This window comes from Phacochoerus africanus, chromosome 11 (genome assembly GCF_016906955.1).
Source record: "Phacochoerus africanus isolate WHEZ1 chromosome 11, ROS_Pafr_v1, whole genome shotgun sequence".
In the NCBI taxonomy this organism is placed as follows: Eukaryota; Metazoa; Chordata; class Mammalia; order Artiodactyla; family Suidae; genus Phacochoerus; species Phacochoerus africanus.
Window position 1 is genome coordinate 3,610,255 of NC_062554.1, and position 27,100 is coordinate 3,637,354.

General features: G+C 38.9%; 4 protein-coding genes across 4 annotated transcripts; all 4 read right to left on the reverse strand.

Moving 5' to 3' along the window:
• Positions 1 to 821: 821 nt before the first annotated feature.
• On the reverse strand, positions 822 to 1,784 carry LOC125111385 (putative olfactory receptor 56B2). The gene has a single exon (XM_047753332.1). It carries the CDS (start codon positions 1,779 to 1,781, stop codon positions 822 to 824), a length of 960 nt encoding a protein of 319 aa, XP_047609288.1. The 5' UTR covers positions 1,782 to 1,784.
• A 3,560-nt stretch (positions 1,785 to 5,344) lies between these two features.
• On the reverse strand, positions 5,345 to 6,316 carry LOC125111597 (olfactory receptor 52N4-like). Its single transcript, XM_047753593.1, has one exon. The coding sequence runs from the start codon at positions 6,314 to 6,316 to the stop codon at positions 5,345 to 5,347; it is 972 nt and encodes a 323-aa protein (XP_047609549.1).
• A 5,262-nt stretch (positions 6,317 to 11,578) lies between these two features.
• LOC125111386 (olfactory receptor 52N4-like) lies at positions 11,579 to 12,550 on the reverse strand. The gene has a single exon (XM_047753333.1). It carries the CDS (start codon positions 12,548 to 12,550, stop codon positions 11,579 to 11,581), a length of 972 nt encoding a protein of 323 aa, XP_047609289.1.
• A 9,760-nt stretch (positions 12,551 to 22,310) lies between these two features.
• On the reverse strand, positions 22,311 to 23,270 carry LOC125111763 (olfactory receptor 52N4-like). The gene has a single exon (XM_047753832.1). The coding sequence runs from the start codon at positions 23,268 to 23,270 to the stop codon at positions 22,311 to 22,313; it is 960 nt and encodes a 319-aa protein (XP_047609788.1).
• Positions 23,271 to 27,100: the final 3,830 nt, after the last annotated feature.

Below are 27,100 nucleotides of genomic sequence, written 5' to 3' on the forward strand. Positions count from 1 at the left end.
GATCCAGGCCAAGCCCCCAAATTCTGGAGCCTAAAAGTAGCCTCTGTACCCCAGCCCCAGTTAGGTCTCAGAGACAGAGTTGTGGGTGAAACAGAAAGAAGAGCTTTATTGCTTTTCCGGGCAAGAGAGGCCACCGCAGGCTAATGCCTCCAAACTGTGTCCTCCTTGAGCGGGACCAGCAAGGGGTCTTCCAGGTTTAGACTGAAAGACAGGGTTAAAGACTAAGGCGTCGCTGTTATTCTCCCTCCTCGGAGCATTTCCGAGTCCTCACACCCAGCGTCTCAAGTCCTCAAGGCATTCACAAAGCAACCATGGAACATGCTTGGCTAGGCCTTTGTAATGGGGGAAAAATTCTAACTGATTCTATAATATTTTGAAGTCTTGAATAGGAACGTTTTTCACAATGAGCGTTTTAGCCCTGATCAGGTGAAGAATGGAGAAGGCCATTGCAAAGCACAAACAAGAATGCGGACAAGACACAGAAGAGGTAAGGAAGGTGAAAAGAGAGCAATGAGGAGACTCAAGTGTCATAGTTCAGGTACGTTTCCCTGGGATCAACACACATCTCAACAAACACAATGGCACAACAAACGCCTATACCTTCCTCCTTTTGTGTAAACCCTTGCTTGAAACCCAACGATTTCAAATAGGACCATCACCGTTGCTTTATCTTAACCTTGAGGCGGTGCCACAGAGTCATTATAAGAAGCAAAAAGCTTCAGAGTGACCACCTTTCTGTTCTTCTCCATTAGGCACTCATTAGATGTCCTATTGGGCAGGTATCTGGAGACATATCTGGAGACGTGAGCATCTTCTATGTGTTAGTTGTCCTTGACTTTCAGCTTAAGAACCTTATATAAGCCGTGTCTGAGCTCCTTGTTCTTGAGCGCATAGACCACGGGGTTGAGGGCGGGAGGAATGACGTTGTGGAGCACATTGAGTAGGACTGGGATGAGGGGAACCGTCACTGCTGCTCTGTGGGTGACGGAGAGGACAACGATGACTGTGTAGAAGAACAGGATTAAGATGAGGTGGGACGTGCAGGTGCTTAGGGCCCTGGATGCAGCTCCGGCTGAGTTCAGCTTCAGCACAGAGTGAAGTATCAAAGCATATGACGACATAATCAAACCCAAGTCGCTTCCCATGAGTGTCCAAGCCAGAAGGAGCTGGTACATGCTGCTGATGGTCCTGTCATCACAGGCGAGGCTGGTGACTCCACGATTCGTGCACAGACAGTGCTCAATTTCGTTTCTGGAGCAGAATTGTCTCTGGGCAGCCAACACAGGCACTGGGATGGTAAGTAAGCAGTTTCTCAGTGCCATGAACACCATTGCTTTGGCCACAAAAGATCCTGTAACTATGGATGTGTAGTGTAGTGGTCGACAAATGGCTACATATCTGTCCACAGCCATGCAGACAAAGACGCCCGACTCCATGCCTACAAAGCAATGTATGACATACATCTGCAGAAAGCACTCAGGGAGACTGATGGCCTTGGCATCAAACCACAGGATGGCCAAAATCTTGGGCATGATGGTGGTGGCCAGGCCCATGTCTACCACCGCCAGGATGCCCAGGAAGTGGTACATGGGCTGGTGCAGGGTTGCCTCGTGCTTGATGACGATCAGGATAAGGATGTTGGCACTGAGAGCTAAGAGGTAGAGCCACGCCAGGGGCAGAGAGAGCCAGTGCTGCCAGGTGTGAAGGCCTGGGAAACCCATCAGAACGAACTCAGAGACCTGGACCTTCGAGCTGTTGGCACCGCTGAGCTCCTGGAACATCTTCACCAAGAGGAGAAACATTCAGGGTGAGGACTCTGAATACTCTCCCGGACGTTGCCTGTTTCCTGGTCTTGAAGGAGAGGAGTCCTCATCCTTGCAGTTCTCATCTTACCATGAACATTTCCTGGACTCTTCTAATGAAACAGAACCTGGGATGACGCATTTTGCGCGTTAGCTACGCTAATTATCACAAAAACTCCTTAAAACATATCATACTATTTTCACCTTGTCATAATTAAGAAGTAGAATATTAGAGAAAATTAGATCCTTGGTCACTGTCCTCCATCTGGTAAGTCATGGAAGCTGGAGAAGAGGAAAGCCTTCTGATGTCACAGCCTGGTTCCTAAGTTTGCCCTTGCTAATGAGTTGTTTCCTTTGGAAACCAACTGTACAGATTCAGAGCAGTAGTTTTTAGGTATGGAGAAATTTCATTAACATATTAGTTGGTAGAACATAAGAAAAACATTTTTTTAAATTTCTTAATTTTTTTTTAGTGCCACACATATGGCATATAGAATTTCAAAGGCTCTGGATTGAATTAGAGCTGCAACTGCTGCCTTTGCCACAGCCACAGCAACACGGGAGCCACAGCCACAGCAAAACAGGATCCGAGCCATATCTGTGACCGACACCACAGCTCACAGCAAAGAGAGATTCTTAATCCACTGAGCAAGGCCAGGGATTGAACCCACATCCTTATGAATACTAGTCAGGTTTATAACCTGCTAAGCCAGAACGGGAAGTTAAGGTAATATAATAATCAATTAACATACTTCCAAAAACAATCTCCATATTTTTTTCTGTCTACAGAGTTAAAAAAATCCTATCTCCACGCCCCTTTTGTAAATCTTTTAATACCTTATTTTCTGGATAGCAAAACAGTGAGCCGAAGGCAACCTGTTCCAGCTGTTCAGGATATTTGATGGAAAAAAAATCATGATTCTGCCATTTATGTACATTTAGGGTCTTTACCTTCTAAATCTCCTAATGTGTGTATTCTTGAACAAAACATTTAAAAATATGCTCTCTATCCCCATGGGGATATCACAAAACACCAGAGATGCTGGTGCTGGTCTGGGAATTAAGCGGCCCTAGTGGAGGAGGAAGAGTGGAAAGTTCCATTTGCATTCGTCCCATACTGGACGAAGGAGAGACGAAATTTATCTGTGTGTTTCGATATCTCTGTGCTTGCGTGAGAGTGATACACACGAGGCAGTGAGAGTGAACCCAATTTCCTTTTAATGAGTATGAAAGACGTTAGTGTTTCTTAAGGCGGTTTGTCTCTTTCCTGGTGGGAGCGAAGGCTGTGTGGGACACACCTGGAAAGCACTGACGGGGTTTCCGAAGGTTTCAGTTTCACCCACACACGTCCACACGTCGTTTTACTCGCCAACATTTTCGTTCAAGTGAGGTTGGGGATGAACGTGATGGCTTTGTGGGAGTTTGCCAGCAGTTCGGATATAAATATCGTTAGGGATATTTAGATGCCTAAGTTTTGAGATAATAATGATAATAGCAAAAATAATAATAAAACACATGCTGATTCTAGTTTTATATGCCTTAATAAGTTCTTGAAAGCAAAGCCTGTATTTTTCATTAATGGGAAAAATAATCATGATTTTGGGAGTAGATAAATGGAACACTCTATGTGAGGTAGTGGTAACTGCCGATGCCTTTCTTAATATATATTTTCTATACATATTTTTTGACGAAAATTAGGTTAATGCCACATTAAAACATGAATTCTACCTTTTTAATTGACCTTAAATGATAAGTAATTCCACTAATGATTATTCAGCAACCTTATGATTAAATAAATGTGCATCATATGTATTTACACAATTTCTTTAAACATTTTCCTCATATATGTACGTACATATGAAGGAGAGAGAACAGTTTTAGCACAGGGTTTTTTACACTTTGTCATTTTTTATCGAAGTAAAGTTCACATACCATAAAATAACAATTTAACTCACTTAAAAATGTATAACCGAGTGCCTGTTATTTCATTCAAAACGTTGGGCACCCATTCACACAATATAACAGCAGGACACTTCCATTGCTTAAAAAGAAAACCTCCATAACTGCTAATCAGTCACCACGTATTGACCCGCCCCTCCAGTCCCTGCCAACAACAAATTTGTTTTTTGATTCAATGGATTACCTATTCTGGAGATTTCATGAAATTGAATTCATCCAACAGGTAGCCTTTGGTGTCTTAGGCATGATATATTGGGTCCTGACAGTGAGATTGCTTCATCAATTTAAAGTGATTAAGCTGACTAAAACGAGCCATTAGAAAGATGGTTTTTAGCTGTCTAAAGAAGGAAAAAAGATGTGTATCAATGCCTGAGTCATTAAGTTGATTAAAAAATTATGCACAACCTGAAAGTGAGGATTTGATTTTTCTTTGTCTAAAATAGGACTTAAGGCTAGGAGTAAACCTGAGAAAACTGCTCTAAGGAAGTGAGTGGGGAGGTAGGACATGTAGGAGTTTAGCAACCAAGGGCAGGTAGTAGGAACACAAGATTACTGCTAATAATAGAAAACACGGTATCTCAAGTTAAGGAGTTGAGTGCTTTTCAATGTATAGGAAGATGCATTGTCTGTGTTCACTGCAATGCTTCCTTTCCTATGCACCTCAGCTGTCTGGGGCCAGTATCTTGTGTTTTCACATCCTGAGTTTCCAACCATGGTGCGTGGCTGCAGTCTAATGGCTACTAGATGGCTTGGAACTCTTTGTGGCCTTCCTGTGTTCCCTCAGGGCCCACCTGCGCAGAATAGCTGCAATGCTGATGACACTGACATCCTTTGTATACTGATACAGCAGGCAGTATTTTATTTCTCATTGTCAATATGCATATCTCTCAAGGAAACCAAGGCATGATATATTTTCCATTTATGTCACTGGTTTAACCTGAGAGCCTGTAATAGGCACTCAGTATATATTTTTATGTTAAGTATTGGAGGAGGATCCCACAGTTTACGTGTCTATGATTTTTGTATCATTCATGAGGAGGTTAGAGTGGCTGAGAGAAGAGTGTGTTAAGTACTTAAAGGAATGATGGTGGGAATGTGGTGAAAATAATCACGTCACAACAATAAAGCATCATCGGATGCTGAAAAAAATATTTTTCAAACTGGAAATCCCATCCTCATTTGGATATAGGACAAAGAAGCATCTGGCTGTAGATGAATTCGTCTACACCAAAGCATTCATCTCAGCTAATTTTGTTTCTTTCAATGGTCTTGGCAGCCTAGCATGTTTTTATTTGCAGAAATATGGGTTAATAATGAGATCGATCCTTCACAGGGTGAGAAGCTGAAAAACTCTTAGGAAGGGTTGTGGGCATGCCTGTGATGCTGGGATTCTGGAGTCACTAAATGGGAATGCACCATTGGACACTCTCCCCTGTAGTGGCCAAAACTGTTCTCTCAGGGAAGGCATTATTAGACCCCACCTATATCACCAACAGAAGTCACTTGCTTTCCAGTTCCTCCCCTGGCTTCCTGTGCTTCCCCTCTTCCCTTCATTCCTCTTCCTTTCTCTGATACATATCCTTTTATATGCTATGGGATTTTGTATCCTTAGAACGTGAAAGGATCCTTATGACACAGTCTCGTATCTGCTTGGTTTTCACCCCATAGACAACAGGATTCATAGTTGGAGGCAAGAGCAGGTAGATATTGGCCACGATGATGTGACACGATGGAGGGATTGTGTGGCTCCCAAAGCAATTAAAAAAGAAGCAGAAGAAAGCTGGGCTGTAGGAGAAGACGATGGCACAGATGTGGGCCGTGCAGGTGCTGAAGGCCTTCTGCCGAGCTTCTGCCGGGGACAGGCTGACCACCGCCCGGAGGATCATGGTGTAGGAGGCGGTGATGCACAGGATGTCGAAGCCCCCGATCAGGAGGGCCACCGTCAGGCCATAGATGACATTGACTTTGATGCTGCCGCAGGATAACTTGGCCACAGACATGTGGTCACAGTAGGTGTGGTGTATGATATTTCCTCTGCAATAGGGTAGTCGCTTGATGATGAAAGTCAAGGGAATGACAAGCAACACACCTCTCAAGAAAGTGGCAAGCCCAGCCTTGGCGATGACGGGATGGGTGAGGATGGTGGCGTAGCGCAGAGGGTAGCAGATGGCCACATAGCGGTCCAGGGCCATGAGCATGAGCACCCCGGACTCCATCCCCGTGAAGGTGTGAATGAAGAACATCTGGACCAGGCATTCTTCAAAGCTGATTTCCTTGAGATGGAACCAGAAGATGCAGAGGGCTTTAGGGATGGTACTGGAGCACATGACAAGGTCGGTGAGGGAGAGCATGGCCAAGAAGTAATACATGGGCCTGTGCAGGGAGTCCTCACAGCGGATGAGGTAGAGGAGCCCGCAGTTCCCCACCACAGCCACAACATACATGGAGCAGAAAGGGAAGGAAATCCAGAGGTGCAGGTCCTCCAGTCCTGGGATCCCAGTGAGAAGGAAGGACGCTGGTGTCAGGTCTGTTTTGTTCAGCATTTTCATGATCATTCTGGTATAATCATTAAACAGCTGATAGGACTTTTCTCTGTTTCTTTGTTTTTTTGTTTTCAGATCCTCCAGGATTAGGGAGGAGGAAAAGAGGAGAAAAATCTTAGTTGCGCTCTCTCTCTCTTACTCTCTTTTTCCATCTCTGTCAAATGTGCATTTTAATATCAAACAACCAAACCATTTAAATGTAATAGAATGCTTAAAGTTAAAATCACGTATGTATGGCTAGTTAGGTTCGTTAATTTATCAATTTATTCAACACATGTTTAGCACTCACTATGTCCCCAGGTTCTTTCAAATGTATTGTTTCCATATTGTTTTAAAACAAAAACATGACAGAGCTTAAATCCTCAGAAATTTATAATTAAAGGTAATTATGTTATGATCTTTCTAATGAGATTTTTGTTAGTGTATCTTATTTAAACGTTAATTGCCATACACATCTCCTTTTGAGTATTTTCTTAAGGCAAATTCTTTTTGATCACCTGTCCAATGACCTAACAGATATGATAAGATTGTTTTTATTGTTATAATTTAATGTCATATATCTGCTACACTAAATGATGTTGTAATAATTCTACCAGTATTAACCCACTAATCCTCACTATAATCACAGCTGATATTTTTATTAATCTACACTTTATAATTGAGCAAATGGAGGCACTATATCTGAATTACTGTGCATTCAATTCCCAAATTGAGCCTTCTCTGACCACTTCTTAGTAATTTATTTCTTCCAAATTTTGACAAAGAAATGTGTGTCAGAAAAAAAAAAAATAGTTCCATAGGATAATAATGAAAATAAAAAGTATCCAGCTCCATCATTTTGATTGTTGAAGTTAACCTTCCTATATTTCAGATCTCCAGTAGCATTGACCTTTGCATTTGTAAATTTGTCTAGTTTCCTTTTTCTTCCTTTTTCCCTTAAAATTGTCTCTGTTAAAATTGTTAATTAGGGGAAGTTCCCACCGAGGCACAGCAGAAACGTATCCAACTAGGAACCATGAGGATGCCTCTGGCCTCTCTCAGTGGGTTAAGGATCCGGCGTTGCCATGAGCTGTGGTGTAGGTCACAGACATGGCTCAGATCCTGCAATGTAGTTCTGATTCAACCCCTAGCCTGGGAATCTCCATATACTGGGAATGTGGCCCTAAAAAGCAAAAAAAAAAAAAAAATCAATTGGGTTTAATGTTTGTTATGGTATTATTGCTTGTTAAGTCACATGAATGGCAATTATATTTTCTTCCCCATTTGATATTTTTCCTTTTGTTGATAATTTCCTTCATGTGGCTTACTCTTTGATGTAGATATCTCAAAAATTTAGGAAAAGCATAGATATCCATAAATTGAAAATAGAAAATGTTCTGAAATTGCTTGTGTTCTATTATTAAGAATATAATTCTTAAATATGAGATAAATATCTTATTTATGTCCTTTGTATTTTCATTCTACAGTTCTAGCGTCAATTAATGAAACTAGCTTTATCAGTATGTGAAGAGTTAAGGTCCTATTTTCTGTAAATTTGTAAAACTCTTAATTAAAGATCAAAGCTTATACCAAGTAACAAAATAACAACCACAAATTAAATTAGATTTTTTCCATATTATATTTAAACTGATTTTGATTCATTAAGCTTAACTGTTCTAGGAGGAACATAGAGTCCTGCTGTGTTGTAGGTGGGCAGGTATAGCCACACTATACAGAAATAGATAAGTAGTAACTTCAGTACATGAATATCACCCCTTATCTAGTACAGTTTTATACAGTTTGTCATATATTCTTGTTCCCAGTCTCCACACACAATAACTTTGTTTCCTTAACTAGACTATCCTCCGTTTTATAGCTGCTGTCCTCTCGGTGTGACAGTGGATTCCTCCAAGTAAGCTTTGCCATCTAAAAGGGATGAACTCCAGTGACCGATAAGTGCCTCTGGGAGGGAAACAGGTAAATTAAGATGCTCATTCTGAGAAGAATGGAAGGACAGGTAAGAAGCAAGAGGACTGTGACCACGAAGGACTGTTCTCTAGTTATTCTCGCATTTTCCTTGTCACAGGAGTAAGGTGTACCTGACTCCACTATCACAGAACCAAAGATTCCTATTTGCTTAGGAAAATAACTAGCAATTCATAGTAAGTTAGACTGAACTGCAATCTGAGAAGTGGGGAAATAAACATTTTCAGGAAAACTCAAGCTTTTACATCATTTCTGCCTTCAGCTGGGTAGAGGGAATGAAACCTCAAGTTGTAAGAATCTAAGGATCAATTCATAGATATCCCCAAACTCTTCACGTTTTTTTTTTTGTTTTTACTGCTTACAAAGTAAAAAAATATATATCTATCTATCTACTCCCACTTGTGTATGTCTTCAATACCTTCATTTCTGGTGAGGAAAACAGTATATGCTGCTTGCAGTCTGTTCCAGGTGTTCGAGAGTTTGGTCAAAAAACACCTACGACAGAGGTACGCGTACCTTCCTCAACACCTTCATCCTTCGTTCCCCGTACTTTGGAAATGAGTCTTTAAAGGAAAATATGTGTTGTAACTCTCAAGGGGATATTTCAAAATATTAGCGACACAGGAGCTCTTGTGAGTATCAAGCTTACCCCATGGGGAGATGGACATTAATGGAAGCTTTCTCTTCTAACTACCGATTTGAAGGTGCTTAAATAAGCGAATAATTTTGTACGCGTGCACGCATATTTTTTTTGTGTGGAAGCATATGTAAAGGGGAGAGGAATAAGAAGAAACACACTTTATAAGTGAAAAAGAATGATTTTAATATTTATTGCAGAGTGTTATTTCTCTGGGAGGCCTCGTGGATCACAAGTTGAAATCACTTAAGTACAGAATGTTCTGATCATTCACACATCCATTTCTTTTTCCTTATGTTTGCTTATTTTTTCATCTCCCTAAATAACATCACTGAGGATTTAGTACCCCCCAAATCATCCTAGGAACTATGCAAAATCAGAGAGCATTGGCCCCTAGTTTTCAAGATGTTTGGTTTCAATTGAAGTCGATGGGGAATGCTGTGGCATCCTTGAAAGACACCAACAATACAGGCTTGTTATGCATCTATCTTAGGTTAAGACCACTTAGATGCCCAAAGCTTGATATGGTAGCAATGGTGGTGATGGCAACAGTAATAATAATAATGGAAGCTATGCTTTATGTTTTGACTGCTTTTGAAAAATAAAAATAAGTTTGTAGTGGGATAATTATCGTTCGTAAATTGCATAATGTAGAGGCAACTTATGATACATTTCATAGATGTGTATATATATATATATATAGTTTTGATGTGGAGGAGGAAGGGGAGTGGTTCAATGGACATATAGGGTGGATGCAAGATAAAAAAGTTCTAGACGCGAGTGACCCTTCGATGTGCATAACGTTAATATTACTACACTATAAATTGAAAAATTGTTAAAATGGTCATTTTTATGTTATGTCTTTTTTTACCACGATAATAAAATAATAGATTGGAATTTTGTCAGATCCCGTTTCCTTATCAATTGATAAGCCTGCTAATGTGGTCGGATTTGGAATACGGAAGCAGTCTTGCACCCTGAGAATAAAAACCTTTTTTGACTAATATGTTAACAACATATATGATTTTTATATATTTTTGAATTTTGTTTGTTATACTTTAAAGGGATTTTTGCATCTATATACATGAGAAATGTTTTTTCAGATTTTGTTATCTTTCTCTGATTTGAGTATCAGAATAACACTAACTGTATAAAAATAAATGTGAAGGGTTCCCTTTGATTCCATTTTCTAGGAGATATTACATAAAACTGGTGTCAGTTCTTCCTTAAACGTTTGGTAGAATTCTCCAATGGAAATATCAAGCGTCGGAGATTCCTTTTTTTAAAGTAAAAATTCAATGTCCTTAATCGTTACGGGACTTTTCAAATTCTGTTTTTCATATTTGAGTAAGGGTGTGTTTTCTGATAAGCTGGTTCCTTTCATCTAAGTTGTCGAGTTTATTTGTTTAGAGTTATTTGTAGCATTCCCTTATTACCCTTTCATATTTTCAGGGTCTCACATGATATTCCATTCCATTCCTGGTATTTGTTTCTTCTCTGTTTTTCCTTTGTCAATGTTGATAGAATTTTGTCAAATTTAATGATTTTTTTTCAAGTAACAAGCTCTATGCTTCATTGATTTTCTCTTCATTTTTCTGCTTTCAATTTTATTGGATCCAGCTCTCATCCTTATCATGTCCTTCCTTCTACTCGTATTGGAGTTACAGTGCCATTCTTTTTCTAGACGTCTGAGGCAAAAGAACTGATTATAACTTGGAGATTTTTCCTCTTATCTAATGTATGTGTTGAGGGCTCTAAATTGCTCTTTCAACAATATTTTAGTGTGTTCCAGAAATTTTGCTACATTGAATCGTAATTTTATTTAGTCAACGTATTCTTTAAATTTCCCTTGAGACTTTCTCTTAGACCATGTGTTATCTAGAAGTGTCTTGCGTAGTTTCCAAGTGTTTGTATATTTTCCTGTAGCTTGTTTTGTTATTGATTTATTGTCTGATTCTCTTGCAGTTGGAAAACACACAGCACATGCTTTTGATTCTTTTGAAAATTTTAGGTTTATTTTACGCCACAGGGTAGGTCTTATTATAGGTACATGTTCCATGTACCCATGAAAAAGAATGTATATTCTGGTATTGTCAGGGAAATTGTTTTATAAAGGTCAATTAGATACTGTTGATTAAAGTTTTGTTGAGTTCTACGTAACTGCTGGTTTTCTGTATCACTGTTCCGTCAGTTGTTGAGAGATAACATTCAGGTTTCCACTTGAAATTTTCTTTTTTTTTTATGCTCATACATGTAGCCAAATTTATTATTATTATTTTTAAGTTATTTCACCTGAAATTTTCAATAACCCTTTGAAAACAAGACAAGCTAGTGTCTGGCCGCAGATAGCACTTTCTTAATTATTAATTTCTTTTGGTAATTGCTAAGTTTCCCACTGTGCTTTTGTTTCCAGGAACTTGGCTTCGTGATGATACTAGCCCTCTGCAGAGATGAGAAGGTGAAAATTTCATTGACAAAGTGTGTGTAGGGTGGGCGCACGTCATTGATTTGGGGACTCTGAAGGCATTTAATGCCCCTCTCATCACCTTCATTTTCGTGGCCAAAATGGTACCTTTAGAAAGACATTTTTAGATCATGACCAAATAGCCATCAGATGTACCACTTTCTTTTTTTTCCCTTTCCCGTTCATCTCTTCTCTGAAAACATACCTTTCATGTGCTATAGGATTTTGTATCCTTAGAACGTGAAAGGATCCTTATGACACAGTCTCGTATCTGCTTGGTTTTCACCCCATAGACAACAGGATTCATAGTTGGAGGCAAGAGCAGGTAGATATTGGCCACGATGATGTGACACGATGGAGGGATTGTGTGGCTCCCAAAGCGATTAAAAAAGAAGCAGAAGAAAGCTGGGCTGTAGGAGAAGACGATGGCACAGATGTGGGCCGTGCAGGTGCTGAAGGCCTTCTGCCGAGCTTCTGCCGAGGACAGGCTGACCACCGCCCGGAGGATCATGGTGTAGGAGGCGGTGATGCACAGGATGTCGGAGCCCCCGATCAGGAGGGCCACCGTCAGGCCATGGATAACATTGGCCTTGATGTTGCCACATGAGAGCTTGGCTACAGATAGCTGATCGCAATAGGTATGATGTATGATATTGCCTCTGCAGTAGGGTAGTCTCTTGGTGAAGAAAATCAAGGGAATGATGAGCAATACTGCTCTCAGAAAAGTGGCAAGTCCAACCTTGGCGATGACGGGATCGGTGAGGATGGTGGCGTAGCGCAGAGGGTAGCAGATGGCCACATAGCGGTCCAGGGCCATGAGCATGAGCACCCCGGACTCCATCCCCGTGAAGGTGTGCACGAAGAACATCTGGGCCAGGCATTCTTCAAAGCTGATTTCCTTGAGATGGAACCAGAAGATGCAGAGGGCTTTAGGGATGGTACTGGAGCACATGACAAGGTCGGTGAGGGAGAGCATGGCCAAGAAGTAATACATGGGCCTGTGCAGGGAGTCCTCACAGCGGATGAGGTAGAGGAGCCCGCAGTTCCCCACCACAGCCACAACATACATGGAGCAGAAAGGGAAGGAAATCCAGAGGTGCAGGTCCTCCAGTCCTGGGATCCCAGTGAGAAGGAAGGACGCTGGTGTCAGGTCTGTTTTGTTCAGCATTTTCATGATCATTCTGGTATAATCATTAAGAAGCTTGCAGCATTTTAGTTTTATTTTTGTTTTGCTTTGTTTTGTGACCCTCCTAGACTTGGAAAAACAGAAAAAGCAATCTCAGTCGTGGTTCTTCTTTCCCTCTGTCTCTTCTCTCTGTTAAATATTGCAGTTTAAATCAAAGAACCAAAAATTTTAATGCCAGGAAATTTTATTTATACATAATTTAAACTAAGTATATAGTCTTTAACTCATTACTTTATCAATTCTTTCAACAAATATGTATTTATCACCTACTGCATGCAAAACCCTATCCCAAACACTGTCTACATTATTTTAAAGGTAAAAATGCTTATAATATATGAATACATAAAAATCTCAAAATAAATAAATCCTTATCAATTTTAATTATGTAATTGGTTCCGATCTCTCTGATTGACTTTTGCTGTAATATCTTATTTGAATATCTCCCTTTGGGTTTTCTTTTTTTTTTGTCTTTTTCTTTTTTTTTTTTTTGCTATTTCTTGGGCCGCTCCCGCGGCATATGGAGGTTCCCAGGCTAGGGGTCCAATCGGAGCTGTAGCCACTGGCCTACGCCAGAGCCACAGCAACGCGGGATCCGAGCCGCGTCTGCAACCTACACCACAGCTCACGGCAACGCCGGATCGTTAACCCACTGAGCAAGGGCAGGGACCTAACCCGCAACCTCATGGTTCCTAGTCGGATTCGTTAACCACTGTGCCACGACGGGAACTCCCCTTTGGGTTTTCTTAAGGGAAATCTCATTGATTACCTTACCGGTAACACAGCAGATGTGGTTAGGATGTGTTCAATATTGCACTTATTCTTAATTAAGATTCCATATATTCATGCTTACTATACACCAGGCAGAGTTCTAGAATTTTATAGCTATTACCTCATATAATCCTCACTAAAGCTTGGGAAGTATTTTTTATTAATCTGTACTTTATAATTGAATAAACAGGCACTATATGTAGATGGGGCTTCTTCATGTATAAATCTCAAAGTTTTTCTCAGTCTCCTAAATCCAGGTATGAACATTAAGAGGATTTTGATCCTTTTTACACTAACCGTTATTCTTCTGCCTTTTTTCATTTATTTATTTATTTTTGGCTGTGAAGTATTTAGGAAAATTTTATGGTGTCCATGCTTTCAAGTTTAAGGCTGACAATGGTGACGACAGAGGTGTGTGTGTGCATTTATATCTTTTATTGTAAAGGCACGGACTGGGCATTTTGAATCTGGAAATCTATGATCTTTGCTTTCGGAAATTTTCTTTTTTCTTTTTTTCTTTTTTTTTTCTTTTTTTTTTTTTTTTTGCTTTTTAGGGCTGCACTCCTGGCATGTGGAGGTTCCCAGGCTAGGGGTTGAATTGGAGCTGTAGCCACTGGCTTACACCACAGACACAGAAAAACCAGGTCCAAGCCATGTCTGCCACCTACACCACAGCTCACGGCAACACCGGATCCTTAACCCACTGAGTGATGCCAAGGGTTGAACCTGTGTCCTCATGGATGCCAGTCATAGTCATTTCGGCTGAGCCACGATGGGAACTCCCAGGAAATGTTCTCGTATTAACTTTGAATAATTTCTTCCCAAACATGGACCTTGTTATTTTCCTAGATATTGGATCTTCTGGGCTTTTTCTCTTCTTTTTGTTTGAAAATTTTTCTTATACTGCACCAATTTATTTTTTGGACCCATTTTCTAGAAAGTTCCTCAACTATATCTTCAGAATATCTCAGCATTTTTTTTTGTTCTTTTTGGCTAATATTATAAACAAGTCATTTTCTGTATTTTGTGAATCTGACAACACTATTTATATAAATGCATAGTATACTCATGTATAAATGTGTATGTTATACATATATATGCTTCATATGTATTATTTCCATATTGTCTAAGTCTCAATGTGTTTCTTTTATAGATTTATTTTGGCTTTTACTTTGGAGGTGTTCCTAAATATATGATAACCCTTGACTACTAATTTACAATTAAAAAAGAGGCTATAGAAAATTTCTAATTCTAAAATCCAATGATGAATGAATCCATCAATTGGCATTTACTTCGTGTGCTCAAGCAGGGACCTCTGCTTCATTAGAGATATTCTTAGTTATCAAGTTCATAGTTTTTTTTCCCTCAGGGACTTTCAATTTTTCAAGAACAAATTCCATTAATCTACATCCTAGGATTATATAATTGGCTGCCAGTGATCTTGGAGTTAAGTAGTAGGATACAGAAAATCTCACACTTAAATTATGAATATTGGATTCAACCATCATATTTAATGACGGCATTGTCAACACCTGATATATATGCATTCATAGTATTGAGAAAGTTTCTTCCTGGAATAATTTCCAGTCATTATAAGAGGAAAGTAATATTGTTTAAAATGGTGGATATATCAGAAATACCAAATTGTTCCTTAGTTTTTCTATCTACATCTTGGTTTTATCTTCTTGTATTTGCACCTAGGATGACAGGGTAAAGACTGCAAAAGGAATCATTTTTGGAAATAATAAAGCAAAGTAAACATTTTTGGAAATAGTAAAACAAAAGATAAACATGTTCATAAAAGCACCCTTTAAAGTACTCTTTTCATGCCATTGCAAAAATCTTAGCACCATATGTGAGCAGATAGAAATGACAACTAAGTAAATTTTGAGTTAGATCATGACCGTTTTCTAAGAAAACGGACCATTTTCTTAGACCTGAGACTTGCTTAGATCTTTGACAGACCAAAATGGGCAGAGTAATGTTCTCTTGTTGCTGGTTTCTGTTTCCCACCCAAATCATACTGACATTTTTTGCTTTGTGAATAGGCAATCCTCTCTCACTTTTTGCACTCTCCCTGTCCCCACCAAAATAGCCTCCAGAATGACATTTCCAGGAAGATTCAACTCTCAGAGAGGTGAGACTGCCAACCTCTAAAGCCTCTGGATATGACATAATTAGCTAAATACCAGGCTTATAGTCAAGGAATAGATTTGTTGATGAAATCATTTTTTTCCACTAGTTTAACATCATGGTACTGCAAAAATCTTATTATGTTCTGGAATCATCCACAATTTAATAAAACCCTTAGTACTGGCATAGATTTTACTTTCTACCTGCAATATATAGCAAGACATTTAGTACATATTAGCTGTCAATAAAATATTTTGAACAAGTGAACAGATTAATGATTTATACTTTTGACACTTGACTTTAAGCATTATTAAACTAAATGATGTAATATAAACATTTTTACTTAGGGAGTTCCCTTTGTGGAGCAGCAGAAATGAACCTGGCTAGTATCCATGAGGATGTGGGTTTGATCCCTGGCTTCACTCAGTAGGTTGGGGATCTGGCGTTGCGGTGAGTTGTGGTGTAGGTTGCAGATGCAGCTCAGATCCCACATTGCTGTGGCTGTGGTATAGGCCAGCAGCAGTAGCTCTGATTTGACCCCTACCTGGGAACTTCCACATGCCACACCTGCAGCCCTAAAAATAAATAAATAAATAAAATATAAAAAATAAACATTATTGCTAAGAAAATATAAAGGAACCACTAGAAGAAAAAAATCATAAAGTCCATCTCATAGATCACCAGAAATCATACATGTCAAAAAACCCCATAATAAAGTAAGAGGAAACATAATGTGGTAAAATAATAATGTGAAAATAATGTGGTAGACAAAATAAATATATTGGTTTGGAAATAGGATCATTTAAATTACAGAACATGGAGTTCCCGTCATGGCTCAGGGGTTAACAGATCTGACTAGGAACCACAAGGTTGCGGGTTTGATGCCTGGCCTTGCTCAGTGGGTTAAGGATCCAGTGTTGCTGTGAGCTCTGGTGTAGGCCATTGGCTGTGGCTCTGATTGGACCCCTAGCCTGGGAACCTCCATATGTTGCAGGCGCGGCCCTAGAAAAGACAAAAAGGCAGAAAAAGAAAAGAACAAATAAATAAATAAATAAAAATAAATTACAGAACAAATTGATCTTAATTCAGAGCCATTTTTTAAAAACACATATATTTAAAAAAAGGAGGCCTCTCAGAAAGAACATACTCAAAGTATGCACAAAGCTTTTTATAGTAGATAGAAAACACCAAAATAACAGAAGCACACCAAAAATTTTGGGAGAAAACACTAATGTCAGATAATACAGAAATAAAAGCAAGAAAATTCTGGATAAAAATCACTTTTGAGGGAAAAAAGTGAAGACGATGCAATGCAATTTAAGTTAAAGTGCCAAATGGTTCCATTTTTAGGTTTTGCAAAGATTCTCTATAACCAAAAAATTAGAATGTACTGAAATAAGGTCTCTTACTCATTTTGTTGGTCCTCAGCTAAATTTAAAAAAACTGGGCAATTGCTTAAATCATAACGTGGCTTATTGGTTGATCCTCAGTTTCTATTTTAACGTCATTGGTGTTGCCTTAAACTGTTAATAGCAATGCTAACAAAATATTACAATTTGAACTTTGGAAATAAAGAATACTATAGATTTAAAATAAAGAGTTGTGTTCCCACAAATACCAAAATTTCCATAAACTTTCTTCCTGTCAGGCTTATAAAGGTACAATTTATATTTGAATACGGTTTTTTTTCAGATTACTTTCACAGCTGTTACTAAAAGAAATAGTAATTCTATAAAAAAATCATAAATATGTATATATATAAGGATACGTTTTAAAGATATATGTAAAATTTCCATTGAAATGAAATAGACATTGAAATTTGTTTTGATAAATATTTGACTAGCGTATGCCAAACTGCCATAAATTGTTTAAAAATATCATTACTCATCTATCTTTCTTAATATATTTGAACAGTAGAGAATTCTAGAAAAGTATAAGTATCAATAATTTTAAAATAGACCACATACTACTGATTTACTGTTGCTATATTGTGAAGGATATCTTTCCTAAATAGTAGACACATATCATGTTTATAGCTCTTGTGCTTGCCTCATAGATATATATTTTAATTACCAAAACTTTCTTATTAATAGTAAGTTCCATCTTCAGTATATTTGCAGCACTGTCAGAGATCCATGCTTATACCAAGGCAATATAGTATGAACCACAAAATAAACATTTTCCAAAACAAGTTTAGAATGACTTCAGTACATCAGAAGTTATTTTTTCTTGCGGGGGAAGGCAACTGATATCATGCTGTGAATGTGGACAGATCTATTCGAATAGTCACATTTGCACGTGAATAATCTGTTGTCTCTTCCCCTCCCCAAACCCTGGAGACAATTAGTTTGTTTTCTCACCAGGAGGTCCTCCGCCGTGTTTTTCTCTCCAAGTGACAATGGGTTCCTCCAGGGCAAGCATTATTATCTAAAATAAATGACCTATATTTGCAACTAAGTCTCTCTAGAAAGGAACCAAGAAAAATTAGACTGACTCTGAGAACAGGAGGAAGGCAGGTAAAAAGCAAGAATGTCCTGACCGTGATGGAGGCATGTTCTCAGCCTGTCCCTCTTTCTTCTTGTCATGGGAGTGAACCATACCTGACTTCTACCACCACTGAACCAAAGATTCCTCTTGGTTAGGGAAGCAACATAGCTATTCATAATCAGGATGGAGGGTTACACTGAACTGCAATCTGAGACTTGGAGAAATAAACATTTTTCCAGACTCCCGACCTCCCTGTATATTTCTGCTTTCACACACGGTGAATGGACTCAAAGCTGCTTTTCCTGAAAATAGTAGAAACAATCCTGTGTTCAAAATCTTCCTCCACTTTACCTTACTGTCCTGAAAGATGCTGTCCCTCCTCTCACTGTTTATTCCCGTTAATACCTGAGCTCTGGATGGGAGGGCCACGTGCTGAATGTGGTCTGCCAGGTGTTCGGGATCTGGGTGGAAACCTCATGGCTCTGCAATATGCGCAAGGCACAGCCTTCAACTTCTAATCCCTCGATGTCTCTCCTGCTGAGCTGACTATTTAAGAAAAACGTGTGCTATAGGTCTCAGAGGGATATTTCAGAACATTAGAGCCACAGAGGCTTGGGTAACAGTCACGATTACCACTATGGTTGGAAGAAAATGGGGAGCAGCTTTCCATTCCTAGTGCTTAATGATGATATTTAAAGAAGTGAATTATTGGAGTTCCCGTCGTGGCACAGTGGTTAACGAACCTGCCTAGGAACCATGAGATTGTGGGTTCGATCCCTGGCCTTGCTCAGTGGGTTAAGGATCCAGCGTTGCCGTGAGCTGTGGTGTAGGTTGCAGATGCAGCTCAGATCCCACGTTGTTGTGGCTCTGGTGTAGACCGGTGGCTACAGCTCCAATTAGACCCCTAGCCTGGGAACCTCCATATGCTACGGGAGCTGCCTTAGAAAAGAAAAAAAAAAAAAAGATTAAAAATAATAATAATAAATAAATAAGTGACTTATTCTACATACTGGCATCTACGCATGTGCTTATGTTTGAGCATGTGTTCAGTAAACAGGAATTAAAATGATTTTAATAAAAGTGAATGATTTTAGGATATATCGCATAATATTTTTTTTCTAAGGAAGGCATTGGGAGACAATTTGAAAGCACTTAAATGCAAACTGTTTCAATGATTAGACACATCCATTTTTTCTTTCATTTGTTTATTTTTCCACTTCTCTAAATAACTACACTGAAGCCTTAGTACACCCCAAATCATGCCGGGAGCTATGCAAAATCAGATAACACGGCCCTTTGTTTTCAAGCAGTTTACTTTCAGCTGAAGTAGATAATGAATGTTATGGAAGTTCAGGCTTGTCGTGCATATTGAGTTAGACAGATGCCCGGATGTCCAACCTTGATGTAATAGTGAGGATGATTATAATAGTAGGAATAGCAGAATTCAACAACGAATTTTAAGTTCACAATTCCTTCAATAGATAACAAAAGTAATAACCATGTATTTTGATTAATTTTAAAAATAAAAATGACTTTAGAAGGAGATTAAAAGCACCATTAGATTCTATAATGTAGAGGCAACTTGAAATATTTCTTTTCTGATAAATCTTCATCAAATTTCTTAATATACATTAGCCATATGAGTTTTTGACAAAAATCTTGGACAACAAGGTATTAAAACATAAAGATGCTGTTTTCTTAGGCAGCAGTTTTTTTACTGTACATGAAATGATACATTAAAAATACGTATAGAGAAAACTTTTAGCTCAACTTTTCAGCTTTATTTTTGAAGCTGTCATAACATTAACATTAATCATTTTAACAATTTTAAAATGTACAAATCAGTGTTTTGTTTTGTTTTGTTACTGCTCCTTGTGAATATGTGTCTTTGTATGTATGTTGGCTACATCTTTTTATTTATTCTCCCAGTCCACTGCTTATATTTTCACCTTCTTAATAGGGTCTTCTGCAAATATTTTATTTATATTTTTATGTAGTCTAATTTTTCATTTCTTTTTTTTTATGAATTGTGTTTTGGTGTCAAGTCTAAGAACTCTTACTCATCCTTGATCCTAGAGATTTAGGTCAGGAGTTTGCCTATAGATTCCAAAATATTCCAACAGCTTTTTTTTTTTTTGGAAAGTCTGTGTTTCTTTAATTGAATTGGTCTCCCATGTTTATCAAATAGCATTTGGGCATATTTGTGTGAGTCTATTTGCGGGTTCTCTATTTGGTTCCATTGAATGGTGAGCTATTCTCTGGTGGCAACACCACAGTCTTGGTTACTGTTCAAGTAAATCTTGAAATTGAAGAGTCTCTCTCACCTTCTTATGCATTTTCAGTTATTTCAGATATTATGATTCCTTTGATGTTCCAAACAAATTTTCAAGTAATCTTGTCTATATCAACAAAAAAACCTTGCTGAGATTTTTTACAGGAATTGCATCATACTTGCATATCAGTTTCAGGAGAATTGATAATCTCCCCTCCTGTGAACACTGTACTCATTTAATTGGAATATTTATAATTTGTTTCACCAGCATTATGTAATTCTATTACATTTAATAATATATAATACACACATTATTATATTATAATAATATATAAGCATAGCAACCATTCTGCTTTTAGCGTCTGTAAGCTTGACTACATTAGATGCTTCATATAAGTGGAATTGTTTTTGTCCTTCTGTAACTGGCTTATTTCACTTAGCATAATGTCTTCAGATTTTATCCATGAAGTAATATATGACAGGATTTCTTATTTTTATGCCTGAATAATACTTCTTCATATGTACACATCACACTTCTTTACTGGTCCAACCATCCATGCACAGACAGGGTGCTTCCGTATCTTAGGTATTGTGAATAATGCTGCGGTGAACATGAGCGACTCTCGCTGATCCTATTTTCAATTTCGGGGAGTACATAACCAGAACTGGGATTGTAGCGTCCTACGGTAATTTCATTTTCAATTGTTTGAAGAACCTCCATGCTCTTCCCATAGTGGCTGTATAATTTTACATACTCACAGACAGTGCTCCAGAGTTCCAGTTTCTCCACATCCTCACCGACGATATCTGTTTGTTTTTATTATTGCCATCCTAACAGGGTGTGAGATAACATCTCACTGCAGTTTTAGTTGCATTTTTCTGATGGGTAATGCTGTCGAGTGTCTTCTTATTTATCTATTGGCCATTTGCATGTCTTACTGTTAAAAAGGAATGAAGAAAATGTATGATGTGTCTTAAGTAAAAAAAAAGAGGCAATGTTTCAGATATTGGGAATGCAGAACTGCATTCTGTATTTCTGAGATACAGTATTGGATGAGCTCAAAAAGAAGCCTATTTAATTTGGTAACAGGGAAGTCACTAGCAAAACAGACAAAAGCAATTTCAGGTAATGCCTGGCATGATGGAAGGATAGTCTTAGGAAAGAGTGATCTCCCACTGAAAAAGGATAGGGAGAGAATGTTGACAACTTGTTCTAGAAGTTTTGAAGTTAAGGTAAGCCAAGAAAGGGAGTGATACATGGAGGGTAATTAGAGTTTAGGGGGTGAAATTGTTTTGCAGGATTTTGCAAGCTGGTAAAAAAAAGAACCAATTAAATAATTGCATGCAATTTGTTGGGTATAACTAACTGAACTGGGAAGAGAAAATGCATATTTATTTTTCAGTTGGATAGAGAGATGAGAATAAAAATTCAGTTTTCTCTAAATTCCTTGTATATAATTGGCTTAGTTCAGGAAACACTGGTAAAAAGTACCATTTCCTTCAGTCTTTCTCTTGTTTATTAATTTAGGAGAATCCTAATGTTCAGAAAGTTTAATTTTATTAGATTTAAAATTGGAAATAAGAAGAAACATGTCAATTTAGATTCCCTGTCATGCAGTTCTCATAAAAAAAATTTTGCTGTTTTTCACATTTAGTTAAGAAATTTACCTATCTCACCCTCCATATTGTATTGTGGGGAAAAAGTTATTTTTGTAGTGATTAAAAATAGAAAGCACATATTTTCCAGGAGAAAGTCTCTCTATCTAGAAATTAAAATCACTATTTAGAAAGAGAATTATCTCCTTCCATTTTATTCACTTTTTCATGAAAAAATTTCTAATTTGGTTTTGTTCAGGAAACTTGGGTTAATTATTAGACTAATCCTTCACAGCAACGAGAAGCAAAGAAATGCATATCAAGATTGTTGGGTGTGTGGGTAACGTTGAAATTCTCACGCAAGGATATGTATTTGGAAATGCACTGCTAGACAACAAGCTCCATTTTCATGGCCAAAATCGCATTTGCAGGAAGATTTTATCCCGCCTAAACAGGCAACTAGAAGTAAACTTTCTCTTCTCTTTCCTGGGAATGTCCTTACATGCTATGGGATTTTATGTTCTTAGAACGTGAAAGGATCCTTATGACACAGTCTCGTATCTGCTTGGTTTTCACCCCATAGACAACAGGATTCATAGTTGGAGGCAAGAGCAGGTAGATATTGGCCACGATGATGTGACACGATGGAGGGATTGTGTGGCTCCCAAAGCGATTAAAAAAGAAGCAGAAGAAAGCTGGGCTGTAGGAGAAGACGATGGCACAGATGTGGGCCGTGCAGGTGCTGAAGGCCTTCTGCCGAGCTTCTGCCGAGGACAGGCTGACCACCGCCCGGAGGATCATGGTGTAGGAGGCGGTGATGCACAGGATGTCGGAGCCCCCGATCAGGAGGGCCACCGTCAGGCCATAGACGGCATTGACCTTCACGTTGCCGCAGGATATCTTGGCCACGGACATGTGGTCGCAGTAGGTGTGGGGTATGACATTGCCTCTGCAGAAGGGCAGGCGCTTGATGAGGAGCGTGAAGGGAATGATGAGGAAGACCCCTCTGAGGAAGGTGGAGAGCCCAGCCTTGGCGATGACGGGATGGGTGAGGATGGTGGCGTAGCGCAGAGGGTAGCAGATGGCCACATAGCGGTCCAGGGCCATGAGCATGAGCACCCCGGACTCCATCCCCGTGAAGGTGTGAATGAAGAACATCTGGACCAGGCATTCTTCAAAGCTGATTTCCTTGAGATGGAACCAGAAGATGCAGAGGGCTTTAGGGATGGTACTGGAGCATATGACAAGGTCGGTGAGGGAGAGCATGGCCAAGAAGTAATACATGGGCCTGTGCAGGGAGTCCTCACAGCAGACGAGGTAGAGGAGCCCGCAGTTCCCCACCACAGCCACAACATACATGGAGCAGAAAGGGAAGGAAATCCAGAGGTGCAGGTCCTCCAGTCCTGGGACTCCATCCAGAACAAATGAGCATGGGACCAGGTCTGTTTTATTCAGCATTAGAGTAGTCAGGCTTAAACTTTGTATGATTTTTTCCTAGAGTAAGATAAAGAGGAGAGAATATATACTTCATGGGTACTTTTTCTCCTCCCTGTATTTTAAAATTCTGTAGTGCTTTTTAATGATCAAACAACCAAATTTTCTGAGTGACGTGGAGTAGTTCTTCTGTTAATTTGTTATTAATTGATTAATTCATCTTTTCCATTCAACAAATTTTTATTAAGCAATTCAAGTTCTCATCACAGACACTGATTCAGTTTTTTTTTAAATAAACGTTTCCTATCCTCATAGATTTATAATAAAATGTAGTTCTGTTTTACCTTCTAAAAGATATTTTCATTAAATTCATTTGTTAATGAATATACACATCCCCCTATGGATATGATTGTAGAGTCCCTTGATCAATGTACCAAAGACCCAAAAAGTATGAGGACTTTAAAGATTCTTAATCTTAGTTAATAACTAGTCATTATAATTTAATTAGTAAGGCACCATTCTAAGCCTTTTGGAAATATTAAATCATTTATTTCTCAATGGAGATTAGAGTCTCGCAAATCAGTAAAATTTTTGATTTGGTCTTCTTATAAAATTGCCTCATTTCATCATTTCTTATAATGGTCTATACACATTTATAAGAATGATTTTAAATTTCTACTCAGAAAAAACTTCCAATAATAACTAAGAAGCAGCTAACTTTGCTTAGAATGATACATTTACCAATGATAATCAATCATGTATTTCCACAAATTTTTCCATTTTACCTTTAAACATTGCCTTCTGAGATGATCTGGTGTCCGCAGCAAAAAATAAATACAAAAGGAAAACAAACTACTTTCACGCTCTTATATCTGACTACAGACATTTGCTTTAGTTATGCTAGATTCTCCAGTAATATTTTTCATTAGTAATATAGACATCTCCAGTTTGTATTGTTTTCTCATCTGTTCTCTTTGACCTTTCAGGTTTGCATTTTTAAATGTTTCACAATGGAACCTGTGTTAGTTGAGTTCTAGTGGGAGCCAATATAAATGCAACTTTGTATACATATACAAATTTATTTGCTTTTTAGGGCTGCACATGAAGCATATGAAAGTTCCCAGGCTAGGGGTCAATTTGGAGCTGCAGCTGCGGGCCTACATCACAGACACAGGAATGCACCATCCAAGCCCTGTCTGTGAACCACACCACAGCTCACCGCAATGTTGGATACTTAACCCATTGAGTGAGGCCAGGGATCAAACCTGCATCCTCGGGGACACGAGTCAGATTTGTTACCGCTGAGCCACAACAGAAACTCTCACATTTATATTTGATATTTCTCACCACACATCAATCGTATTTCTCCTCCAAGAGAAAAATTAATTAATTCAACATTCTGTGCTCAGGTCTGGCCCTCATTTTCAATTTAAATATTTGGGAAGAATACATGGTTACCTCATTCTTTCATTCATCTCCTACCTTTTCACACATAAGTGTTGAGCATCTGCAACGTGACAGTAGGGAGATCAAGACAGTTTCACCTGCTAAGAGACCACAGAGTTAGTGTATAGACCAAGACGCCTACAAAGAATCACAGCAAATTGTCATAAGAACTAAAACGGACGTCTGTGGCACCGTCCTAAGTGAGCACTGGGCTGTCGAAGGGCATGTGCACGGCTGTCGGTGGAGAGTTGGGAGGAGGAAGGGGTGATGATAAGGAAAGCCTGTGTTGAAGAGACGCTGTCTGATGTGTAGTCTGAGGGAGGGCACCTTGTGGGGGAGGCACGTTTGTAAAAGGAATTCCGGAGCGAAGAATCCAGGAGCGAAAGTATGGAAATCAAAGCCGTCAAGGCTGTGAGACGTTGCTGGTGGGGAGGGGAAAAGGGACAAGCTAGACACTTGGCCAGGAGCTAGATCGTAAAGAATCTTATGACTACTGGGTAATAGGGTTTTCACCAGTGTTGAGGAATGTGTGATAGCAATTCACAAGAATCAGAGATCATGAATTAACCCCATGGTGCTTGGACAACATTGGGAAGTGAAGAAGCCAGAATCTCTCCTACACCTCCCTTAAGAAGTATTTGCTTTCTTCTTCTTCTTCTTCTTCTTTTTTTTTTTTTTTTTGGCTTTTTGTCCTTTTAGGGCTGCACCCTCGGCATATGGAGGTTCCCAGGCCAGGGTCGAATCAGAGCCTACACCACAGCCACAGCAACATGGGATCTGAGCCACGTCTGTGACCTACACCACAGCTCACAGCAATGCCGGACGCTTAACCCACTGAGCAAGGCCGGGAATCGAACCCATGTCCCCTTGGATACTAGTTGGGTTCATTAACCATTGAGCCATGATGGGAACTCTGAGAACTATTTTCTGCATTCTCCAGGAGTGAGGTCAGGATGAGGAAGGAAAAATCATGAAGCTATTGTAGTCTCTGCTCAGCAGGTGAGTAAAAGAAGCATCACAGGATATTAAAGCTGATGGCACCACAGACAGTAATTTAGACAGTGGGCTCCAAAGCCCCCATGATTACGTAGTATAATGAAAATACTTCTGTGATTAAGCCAAAAAATTGGCTTCTATTAAACACCTTCCCAATAACCCTGTAATTACCAAGAATACACAATGGTATATTGGATTTTTCATAGACATATTGTCAATTACTATGGTAGAAATCCCACCAATTTGTAAGACAGAACCTGGAATCTTGAACTGATTTGTGTAATTCACTTCATCTCTTCAAGGTTTTTGGACCTCTTAATTTCTCCAAGGTCATGTGAGGAAAACAAGAGCAGAATCTTCGTGATAAATGTGGACTCTAACCCTGTCTTTCCAATTTCTAAAGACAGGCGTGTTGCCAAAGTTGTAACTTTAAGAAGAAAATTATCCATCCTTTTAAAAATGGATAAAAATACTGTTGTAGGAAGTACAGAGCCCAGAAACCAAATTCTGAAGCATACATTAAGCTACTTAATTTATGACAAAGGAAATACTATAATTGTGCAGGAAACACAGTATTCTCCATAAATATTGCTGGGTCATTGGAATGTATTTTGGGGGAAATATATACATTTTGTTCCATCACATCATTTACAACAATGAATTTTTTTAAAAATGTAGAGCGAAATGCAAAATGCAAAACACACATCTTTGACGTGTGGACTTAGCCAAGATTTGAAATCAAGATACAAAAGATACTGGAGTTCCCATCTTGGCTCAGTGGTTAATGAATCTGACTAGGAACCATGAGGTTGCGGGTTCGATCCCTGGCCTTGCTCAGTGGGTTAAGGACCCGGCGTTGCCATGAGCTGTGGGGTAGGTCGCTGATGCAGCACAGATCCCATGTTGCTGTGGCTCTGGTGTAGGCCGGCAGCTATAGCTCTGGTTGGACCCCTAGCCTGGGAACCCCCATATGCCGAGGGAGCGGCCCAAGAAATGGCAAAAACAAACAAACAAACAAAAAAAGATACAAAAAAATACTACCCATTGGAAAATGACATATTGAATTAAGCTAAAATTATTTTTTAAATTAAAAGACACTGCTAAACTATTACAAATGAGCTACAAACCAGGGGAAGATAAGGGCAATGCATACATAGAACAAAAATTCATATTCAAATGTCTAAAATAATCCTACCGTAGCAATAATAAAAGTGAGGGGGGGGCAATTACTTAAAACATATGTTTCACAAAAGAGGGAAAAATGGCAATAAACATGTAAATAGTCACTGAATGGTATGGTAATTAGGAAAATACATAGCCATTTAATGTCCCATGGCATAGCAAACTAGACAGCTAAAATGAAAACGGCTAAAAATGCCAAGAACTGGTGAGAACATGGAACAACTGGCATC

What these genes read in the sequence shown, in the direction of transcription:
- LOC125111385 (XM_047753332.1), bottom strand. Translation starts at nt 1,781, where the DNA reads ATGTTCCAGGAGCTCAGCGGTGCCAACAGCTCGAAGGTCCAGGTCTCT.
- LOC125111597 (XM_047753593.1), bottom strand. Translation starts at nt 6,316, where the DNA reads ATGATCATGAAAATGCTGAACAAAACAGACCTGACACCAGCGTCCTTC.
- LOC125111386 (XM_047753333.1), bottom strand. Translation starts at nt 12,550, where the DNA reads ATGATCATGAAAATGCTGAACAAAACAGACCTGACACCAGCGTCCTTC.
- LOC125111763 (XM_047753832.1), bottom strand. Translation starts at nt 23,270, where the DNA reads ATGCTGAATAAAACAGACCTGGTCCCATGCTCATTTGTTCTGGATGGA.